The 10,574-nt window shown below is 33.0% G+C and overlaps 1 protein-coding gene and 1 long non-coding RNA gene across 2 annotated transcripts; one reads left to right on the top strand and one right to left on the bottom strand.

Annotated features, from left to right (window-relative positions):
• On the bottom strand, window positions 1-1,271 carry LOC110884942. Its single transcript, XR_004869376.1, has 3 exons — window positions 563-1,271; window positions 340-472; window positions 1-261 (listed from the first exon to the last, which is right to left on the bottom strand). It is a non-coding gene; the product is annotated as an uncharacterized LOC110884942 (long non-coding RNA).
• A 3,546-nt stretch (window positions 1,272-4,817) lies between these two features.
• On the top strand, window positions 4,818-8,811 carry LOC110884943 (GDP-mannose transporter GONST1). The gene is made up of 9 exons (XM_022132639.2): window positions 4,818-5,050; window positions 6,115-6,343; window positions 6,461-6,600; window positions 6,766-6,895; window positions 7,095-7,193; window positions 7,373-7,527; window positions 7,806-7,922; window positions 8,340-8,437; window positions 8,527-8,811. The coding sequence occupies exons 2-9, from the start codon at window positions 6,128-6,130 to the stop codon at window positions 8,583-8,585; spliced, it is 1,014 nt and encodes a 337-aa protein (XP_021988331.1). The 5' UTR covers window positions 4,818-5,050; window positions 6,115-6,127; the 3' UTR covers window positions 8,586-8,811.
• Window positions 8,812-10,574: the final 1,763 nt, after the last annotated feature.

The following is a 10,574-nucleotide window of genomic DNA, read 5'->3' as shown; positions in this document are numbered from 1 at the left end:
TTTTTTATTCATAGGCAAAAAAATAAAAATAAAAAATACGGATATAAAACACACATCACCTTCAAATAGCTGTTGTTATATTCTTCAAAACTGTAGCACCGTAAACAAAACATCCTATTTCTTTGTTGTTTGCTTGAAAAACACAACTTTTTAACAGCGAATAAAACTGCAATATGAAGTAAGAAGAGAAAACTGGAATATAATTACCGCAATAACGTCTGAAAGTGAAGGTTGTTTCTTCTTCGTGTGGAGAAGATGCGACTGCCATTAACTTAGTATACTGGTAAATAAACTTTGGTCATATAAAAATATTAGAATTCAAGAGATTTTGTAACTTACAACATTCATATTAGCAGCCCATATAGCAAATTAATGTTCCCAATTCCTTAATGTAGAAAGCGGTGCTACTAAATGAGGGGAGACATTCTCTTTAGACAACGATGCCAAAAAAGCAATACTTTGTATCGTTTCCCTGGATGTTATAAAGCATACTATAAAGGTAAAGGTTACTTTTTCATAAATATATAAAAACAAATTTTTAAAAAATATAAGGAAATCTTACCAAGACCCATTTCGTCTGCAAGTATCACATGTGTTTGTTTAGACTTTAGACCATGAGAAACGTAAGAAATTCAATCCTTCAAGCTGGTACGGAAGTAGCTCACCTATAGTTACACGTAATCAAGTTATGAGAACATCTTCTAGATTATACATATAGCTATTAAAATTGAGAGGCTTATACATATACCCAAAAAGCTTACATGCGGCAAATAGTTTTCAGCACTTAAATACATATTTAGAAGAGAGATGAGGCAGAACAATAACTTAGGCCCTTCGAGACTACAGCCAAGAAGAAGAAAAGCTAAAACATAAACCCTAACCTTTTTATCAACTTTTTACACCATATCAAAATTATTAGATTTGATATTGCATTATTTAATCATCATAACTGAAACAATACACATCTCCAACAACATCATTAACTGTCCAAGAAAGTAGTAGTTAGTTGATGGCTGGCTATTCGCTTAATTTATCACAGCACTTTGAAACTCAAAAGTAAAGACATATGCTAGCTAAGAACAACAAACACTCATGAAAACGTAAATGGTTGATATTTAAATAGCGTTAATTCATTAGGAGAAGCATGATAGTCATAGCTTGTAGCAATAAACGGGCCACCAGTAGTACGCCCGAAGTTGGTTCCTTCATGACACTATTAAAAAAATTAAATTAACAAATAAAGTTAAATCCATTATTATCAAGTGAGTGGGAACTAAAAATAATACATAAAAAGGTACAAAAAAGGATATTTTTGGCTGTCTTACTCTTCCCTGTCTCACTTATTTGGAGTGCCCGGATCTCCCGTCAGCCTACAAATGAACAAAACTATCGGTGTTATATTAAATAAATGTAAAAATTAAGACATAAGAAAAGGTACTTATGAATACTCTGAACCACCACCAGACTCACCCAATTCTGGAAAACCCTAACCATATAAATCAAACGCCACAACCACCTTGTCGACAGAAAAACTGAGCACCTAACAAATCGGAAAGAACAATCAAATATATAACAAATTAACAATCGGAATAACAAATAAAATTAACCCGATTTACACTTTGAATCCAAACTTGCTATCATAGTACCAAATAACATAAACCACATAAGATCAGGCGAAATAAAATCCCCAAAATTAAGGTAATCCACATATAAATATGTAATCAAAATCAAATACAACAAACCTAGTAAAATATTAGCAATCAAATCGAAAATATGAAATACCTCAAAAAGATTTGAAACAGGGAACATTATCGTCTCTCGAATCCTTTGGATGCTTCAAGTGCCGCCAGTTCCGATGACTCCTTCAAGAATCAATACAAAAACCTTAGAAACCGATGGTCACATTGTCTCACAATCAAGGGTTCCTAGGAAAAACCAATATTAAAAAAGACATGAAACAAAAATTAACATTAGAAACTTTCATGAATCAGGTTACAAATTGAAAAAACAAACTTACCAGGTTACTTTTGACCGTAGAGAGATGAGATCTAGGTTCTTTCAATTGAAAAAAAAGAGAACTAATTGGAGGCAAAGGATGAAAAGAAACGCTTGTGTTAATTCTATATTTAGGGTTCTTGGTATTGCAAATTAGATCCGGTTATCGGACTGACTGGATCACAACAATCGGAGAACCAGGATACAACTGATTTCAGATGAGATATACAAAACAAAAGAAATTATTAGTTATAAAATCTAAAATATCAAGAACGATAGTTGATCCATTGACAAAATCTAACCTTTATCACGAAGATCAGAGTCGGATTCATAGAGGAATGAATGAGAGGCAGAGAGCGATTCATTGATAACGCAGAAACCCTAACAATTCCAAAGCGTGTGAGAGACGGAACATAATCAAGAGTTAGAGATGAAACTGAAATTAGGGTTTCTCAATGAAATTCATTTGAAAAAGGAAACGGTTTTATAATTTTGGCAAGATTGAGGGCGGATTGTTTGAGAAGCTATGTGAAGGTAGCGTCTATTCATTTGCCGCTCAAAGAAAGAATTCGAGAAACAATTAGATGCCACGTGGCATCTGGTAGCCTAATTACATGCCAAGTGGCATAAGTTTGTTTTGTTTTAATATAGATAATAGATTCATGCGTTAACGTATGAAGGTGACATAGTGACACATAGATTGAAACGACAAAGAAGTGCAAAAAGCAAACGGCGCATGTTATAATTCCTCACTTTTAAACCTTCTCACAAATAATAATTTCCCTTATATTAATTTACAATTTTTTTTCCAGAAAATTACCATTCAATTTTATTGAATCATATTAGTTCACATGTCTACCATTTTTTGTTTTTTTTTTCATTATTTCACAAGACAACTTTAGGCACCCATCATCACCCATCAGTTAGAATTTATAACATAAATAAAAAAGAAAATAATCCATACATATCAGATTTGTAATTAACAGAATACTAAATTTTAAATATTCTATTGATTAAACATATAAAGTAAATTTATTTATATGACGTTTAAGTTTTTAAATTTTGATAGACTATCTATTAATCATATATACTAATCCACATACATCAATTTTAAACACGGTTTACTGATACAATTGGTTTAATAGGTTAGTCTTGTCTCAAAAATTGGCCAAACCAACAAAAGGAGGTGGCATCAAGTGGTTTTCCATCGATTTTTATCATTTTTGCTATTATATTCAACAATCTTGTCCGGTTCATTCTAACCTGGACACACCGTTTGAGTTCAACTCATTTGCTTGTTTACAATTCTTGGATTGGATTAACCGATCAGACTAGTCGATCCCTATTTTCAAAACACCAAAACTAATCATGTGCTATACATTGAATTCGTAAGTTGACAAGTTAACAAAAACTCGTGACATATATTGAAAAATAAAATGAAAATGAAAATGGAAGATGACGTTTTATGCAAGTTGACATGTTATGTTGAGGTGCCAAATTGGTTTAGTTGGTTAGGCATTTGTGGGGCTAAAAGGAAACGTGTTGGATGAAATTCTCCACATCCCACAAAGGTGTCAATAGTTGACCAACGCATATGTTTAACATCTTATAATAATCTTTTTATTATTTATTTTTTACTTATCAAAGCATGTTATTTGAATTCTAATCGTTAAGATTCCATTGGATTACATTTTTTTATCAATCCTAATTTATCTAGTTTGAAGATATATATCGGTGAAAGCTCGACTTTTCACTATAAATCAATAGATGTACTTAACAAGATATTGAAAAAAACACATTAATAATAGGTTACGAAAACTACCAAAAGTTATAGTATTCACGCAAAATAAATATATAATAGACAAAAGTATGCTCAAACAAAAATCGATTATAATTTGATAAATATGAGCACATGATACATTTATACATTTATACATATTGCTATAAATAAGATATAGAAAACGACTTTTAACCACCTCTCTGTTACTCTCTTACTACATGTGATTATCTGTCTATGACATTGGTTAATGACACCAAATGTTTTCCTTACTAAAATGATAGAGATTCAAATCCCATAATGTATCTATATTCTTTCTAAAAAAATCTTCTTTAACCCAGAATACACATGTAATTTTCGTATTGCACCACTTAATCAATAAAAAAACATATCATTTGAAATAATAATAATAATAATAATAATAATAATAATAATAATAATAATAATAAAATAATAATAATAATAATAATAAGAGTAAATTACAAAAATCATCCTTTATGTATGTCACTTATTGCAAATTGTATCCTTTGTTTTCAATAATTACAGAAAACGTATTCGATGTTTGCAAATCTTTGCGAGTTATGTCCATTAACCCTAACTCAGTTAATTTTTGTGGTTAAATTTGACCAAATGGACCCCATATGATGGTATTTTTGTGGTTAAATATGACCAAATGGATCCCACATGAGAGTAAAATGATCAAAATACCCTCATGAAATTTAACCATAAAAAATTAACTGAGTTAACTGAGTTAGGGCTAAAGGACATAACTTGTAAGGGTTATTTGATCAAATTTAACCATAAAAATTAACTGAGTTAACTGAGTTAGGGCTATTTGGTCAAATTTAACCATAAAAAATTAACTGAGTTAGGGCTAAAGAACATAACTTGTAAGGGTTTGCAAAATCGAGTACGTTTTCTGTAATTATTGAAGATAAAGAACAAAGTTTGGAATAAATGGCATACGATTTAATAATTTACTCTAATAATAATAATAATTTTTAACTAAAAAAACAAAGTATCACAGCAAATGTATGCGTTGGTCCAACTAGTCCCAATCTAGCCTGAAAAATTCAACTCAGTTTAAATTCTCATCGAATCCTTCACAAAATATTATTAGCATCTTGGTCTGAAAATTCCCCAATCGGAAATCCACACCCTCCGACCACCGCACCTCCGCCGGAGCTCCGATCGTTGACTTCTTTTGCGACGACAACTTCAAGAATCGGCGGAGCTTTTTCGTCAATGTTTTTCTTCGTGTTTTCTTAACACTTATTCGTACGTTTCCTTCATTTTACTCCTTAATTTGCAACTTTACTTTTTGTTACTATTGCAGTGATCTTGTATCTAATCGTGTTGTGTTTAAGAATATATATACATACACACATACATACATATATATTGTGATTTGTTTGTATTTGTTCTAGTGTTAGCTAATGAGCTGTGGAAGATTCGGTGGTGTTACAGTTAATTTTGTTGATTGCTTATTAGGTTTGATTTGTTTTGTTTTGTGTTTTGGAACTGAAATATTATCATGAATTATTGAATTTATTATTGCGTTTTTGTGTAGTGTAATGATTGGGAGCACGGTTTCGAGATGTTCGATTTGAATAAACCCTAGTTTTGTGCGTGTTTCAAACGGTTAATTCGCTGATTAGAGTTGTTAAGCTGTGAGTTTGAGTTCACAGGCAATGAATTAGGTTAAGTTAGAGCCAATCTGTCAATCTATAGTTAAGGATTTTGCAATTTGTATAATATGTTTATCTAATTGGATGCATAAATGAACTTATTTCTTGATTTGTAATTCAATGATCCTATTCATGGTTGCAAAAGTCGTTAGGCGCTCCCTAGTCAGTCGACCGGGGAGCTGAGAGTACTCAGTCTAGGCGGAGAGCACTCGGGGAGTATTCGGACATGTTAAAATATAAAGAAATTACTTTTTGGAGTCAAATAACACAAGTTTACTAACATTTATAACAAAATACGTGAAAATGATATTCATTCTTTAATATGATAGGTATAGAAATTATGTTTTATTATTATTCAAGTCAAACTAGGCCTGAGTTGACCTACTAGATCCAACTCTGGCCGAGGTTGACCACGTTTGACCGTCTCGGAGTAATTAGGCGGAGTCGAAGAAAGTCGTCTTGGTAGCCTACCTTGTAGCGACTACTCGGGGAGTACTCGGCCTTGGAAGCCTTGTTTTACAACCATGATCCTATTAATAGGGGCAGCAGTGTGCGATAATTAATTGGTATTCAATGCTTTGGTGTAAGGCAAATAATCCATCAATAATTTGTTGTTTTGTTCTTGAATTATATGGTAATTTTGTATTTTAACAGGTCAGTTTTAACAATGAAAAACGTTGGTGAGAATGAGGCTGATGTGGAGAGTGGAAGGTTTGATAAAGATAGAGAAAGGAGTTCAAAGACTAGTAGGATAAAAGTCAACAATCAGGCACTGTTATCGGGCCTTGCTTATTGTCTGTCATCATGTAGCATGATATTGGTTAACAAATATGTCCTCTCTAGCTATGATTTTAATGCCGGGATCTCTTTGATGCTCTACCAGGTCTAATTCTATCTTTTTTTAAGTGATCGCATTATTATAACATTATTGTAACACTAGTATAACTATTTAGTTTTATATTATTTGGCTGACGAGTCATTTTTTTATTTATGTTGGCAGAACTTTGTGTCAGTATTGATAGTGTCGAGTTTGAGCATACTCGGTGTAATATCAACAGAACCACTTACGTGGAGATTGATTAAAGTTTGGTTGCCTGTGAACGTTATATTTGTTGGGATGTTAGTTACAAGCATGTTTAGGTATGAGATACATTTAATTTTCTCTTAGAATTTATATTTGATGGGTATATGACAGTTGGCAGATGCAGCAAACCTGTTTGATATAGACTTACCCTAAACTTATCTGATTAAATTTTTATTTTTTTTAGAAACACGTGACTGATAAATTAGCCATGTTGTTTGCAGTTTGAGGTACATTAATGTTGCCATGGTCACAGTGTTGAAGAATTTTACCAACGTGATAACCGCAGTTGGTGAAATGTATCTATTCAACAAGCACCATGATAACAGAGTATGGGCGTCACTTTTCTTGATGGTATGTTTTTTCTTGAATTTGGTTATTGACCAATTTTCATCTTTAGTCGGTAACCTTTGACTTAATGATGCAAATTGTTATATTATTGTGAAGTAACGAACGTCTCTGAACCGTTGTTGATCGGCTAAACTCAGTTTCATTCTATGCCCTTTATGTTCTGTTAATTTAACTCATCATGATTTTGTTTTTATCCATGCAGATCATATCAGCAATCTCTGGAGGGATAACGGATCTTTCATTTAACGCTGTTGGTTACACATGGCAGATTATAAATTGCTTTCTAACAGCATCGTATTCTGTGAGTAACCCGTATTCTTATTTTTAACTTTTGTTTGCTATGGAGTTCATGATTATATGGTTTTTTTTATAAGATTGTCTTATATAACACATATATTTTTAATATATTTTGTGAGGTTTTCGAATAATAAGCTGATGCAGATGTTGATTATTTTTTTTTTTTAAATTACTGTGGTGCAGTTAACACTTCGTCGGGTGATGGATACAGCGAAACAAGTGACAAAATCTGGTAACCTGAATGAGTTTTCAATGGTTTTACTTAACAACACATTGTCCTTGCCTTTAGGACTTCTGTTGATCTATGTATTCAATGAGGTGGATTATCTTTATAGCACGTGAGTTTCTTTTTCCTTCCACTAATGTAAATATAGTGGAAACTGCTTCCTAACTAGAGGTGGTAAAATGGGTGGGGGTCTAGCGGGTTGGGTCAAACCAGGTTCATGCTAATGTGTTGGATTGACGAGGATAACTAGTTTGTATCAAGGATACAAAAATTGATATTATTTTAATAATTATCCCTGTTTTTTTTAAATAAATTGATATAGGTTCGACCCATCTATTTACCGACTATTTGTAAATTGTAATGATGATAGATGTGTGTAATAATTGGCAGACCGCTTTTGAGGATGCCCACATTCTGGGTTGTGATGACGTTTAGCGGATTTCTTGGGTTAGCAATTAGTTTCACTTCTATGTGGTTTCTTCATCAAACAGGGGCAACTACTTACAGGCAAGTCAATACTTTCTTACAGTTTCTGCGTATTCTTTGAGAGTAAATATCAACAGTCAAAATACATATATAGAAAGTAAAGTGTAGGAATGAGTGGATTTGGGTTTAGTGTTATTTCTAACGGTTCAAATGGGTAAAAAAGATAGCTAAAAAGGAAACGGGTTGAAAGTCAGCTCAAAGTAAACGTTCAGATGATTATTGAAACAGTATTATTTTTATACTCGTATTTGACACACTAATTAATTGATTATAATAAACGATGTGTGTTACACAATAATTCGTTTTTTTTTTTTTTTTTTTTTGGGGGGGGGGGGGTTAACATTGTCCCTTTGACCTGTTACCCAACCCGTCCAACCTGAGTACAAATAATGTGCTGTGATGTGTTCATTCTTCTTATCGAAATCATGCAATCTGCAGCTTGGTGGGATCACTGAACAAGATTCCCCTCTCGGTTGCTGGAATTGTTTTATTTCACGTCCCCACTAGTTTGGAGAACTCCGCCAGCATCTTATTTGGTAAGCCATTTGCCCTACTCATATTATAATTTCGTAGTTAAAACTTGGAACGAAACTAACCTTAAACATGTGTTTTGTTTTGGTTTTAGGGTTGATCGCAGGCGTGTTCTTTGCCCGAGCCAAGATCAAGGAGAGAACCCAATCTTGAAAAAGAAAAACAAAGATCATTAAACATGATTCGTGATCAGTTTGGAGAAGTCGATATATTTGAAGTTTGTCATTCTTGTTTTCATACGGAGATATGTTCTCGTGTTCTAGGCAATTTTGTACACTAAGAAACAACATTAAAGATGATTTTCGTGAAAGTAGTATATTTTGTAGAAAACTATATTGGTGATTTTGAAAGTTGTTATTGAAGGCACATCACATGATAACCACGTTTCCTTACCGAATTATTTTTATAATTGACTTTTTTGAATAAAATGTAATCATACTAGTTGATGCCCCGTATTGGGGGGCAATAAATTAAAAATATACAACTATAATTTTGCTAGGGACTAAACTAAAACGATGATAAGGCCGTAATTTTCAGCTCAGGGCAAAAATGTATTTTTTCAGGATTAATGAACGAGTGTTAGGCTCCTCTTTGACACGAAAAAAAATATTTAATGGAGTACACTAATTAAAACAAAAAACTTTATAGTTTTGGTAAAAAAAAAATAAAACGATAGGAAAAGCGTAATTTTGAACCGAGGGCGAGATGATAATTTTAATTCAGGGATGAAATCGTAAATTAAAAGGACCAATGGGGGAGTGCCAGGCGGCATGACTGCAAATTTACACTGGGGGCAAAATTGTAATTTAACGAGGAAAACAAAAAAAAACGATGGAAAAATGTAAATTTAAGTTGGGTGAAAAATCATAATTTGGCTGTGAGGAAAAAAAAATTAATGGCAAAACTCTAAATTTAAACGGGGCAAAATCATAATTTTTTACCGAGGGTTGAAATTTTTAGTTGGGAGCAAAAGCGTACATTTATTTTTAAGTGGGGGTTAAAAACATAATTTTGAACTGATGGCAAAATCGTAACTTTAAGGAAAAAAACTAACGGTAAAAGTGTAAATTTAAATGGGGCAAAATCGTAATTTTTAACCGATGGCAAAATCAAAATTTTTAGCTGGGACTAAAAGCGCAAATTTATTTTTAAGTGGGGGTAAAACCATAATTTTGAACTGATGGCAAAATCGTAATTTTAAGGGAAAAAAACTAATAGCAAAAGTGTAAATTTAAACGGGGCAAAATTGTAATTTGCAACCGAGGGCAAAATCGAAATTGTTAGCTGGGAGTAAAAGCGCAAATTTATTTTTAAGTGAGGGCAAAAACATAATATTATACTGATGGCAAAATTGTAATTTTAAGTCGAGATAAATCGTAAATTTGCTGGGCCAATAAGGAAGTGCCAGACAACCCATTTAAACCAATAGGGGGGCAGAAGCTATTCCCGCCGACACTTTCATTTGTAGTTGTTGATAGCTGTTTAACACTGTTGACTATGCCGCCCATTTAAACCAATAGGAGCCAGGAGTTATTCCCGCCGACACTTTCATTTGTAGTTGATAATTTGTTGAAAAAACATCACAATATACAAAGATTCTGAAATTTAGGCTAGACTATTATAAAAACTTGGTAATTTGCTCACTTTTTCCCCAAAGATGAATTTATAAACTTACAAAGAATATTAACCGAATTTGATTATCTTGATTATTGTTCAGTTGAAAAGAAATGGCAAATCATCTTGGTTTGGGGTTATGAAAACAAACTGTATTGGATCATGGAAAAGAGTCAAAAGCCAATATATGCCAGCCAGTGACGGATCTAGAATATACTTATAGAGGCAACGTTTAAAAAAATGGTAACAAAATCGAAAAAAGGTCAATTTTTTCAAAATTTATACTATCGTATGAGCGTCAAGGGGCACCTCTTATGCAACGGAGGTTACCCCTTGTTATAAGGTAGGTCCGCCCCTGATGCCACCTCTTATGCATAAGAGTATAGCCGGCCAATAGGGTTATCCTACAAACGCGATCACACCAAACTCTATCCAGGGTTGCCTCACGAGGCTACGTACGAGTTTAGACTCCCCTCCCTCTCTCAGAATCCATTCGAGAACGTTTTTATACATGAACGCTTCTTCTTC

This window comes from Helianthus annuus, chromosome 10 (genome assembly GCF_002127325.2).
Source record: "Helianthus annuus cultivar XRQ/B chromosome 10, HanXRQr2.0-SUNRISE, whole genome shotgun sequence".
In the NCBI taxonomy this organism is placed as follows: Eukaryota; Viridiplantae; Streptophyta; class Magnoliopsida; order Asterales; family Asteraceae; genus Helianthus; species Helianthus annuus.
Note: the sequence above shows the minus strand (reverse complement) of the source record. Positions and strands in the feature narration are given on the sequence as shown.

Coding starts and splice junctions, on each gene's coding strand:
- LOC110884943 (XM_022132639.2), top strand. CDS start 6,128: ATGAAAAACGTTGGTGAGAATGAGGCTGATGTGGAGAGTGGAAGGTTT. Junction 6,601..6,765: donor TTAGTTACAAGCATGTTTAG/GTATGAGATACA, acceptor TGTTGTTTGCAG/TTTGAGGTACATTAATGTTG. Junction 8,438..8,526: donor CTCCGCCAGCATCTTATTTG/GTAAGCCATTTG, acceptor TTTTGGTTTTAG/GGTTGATCGCAGGCGTGTTC.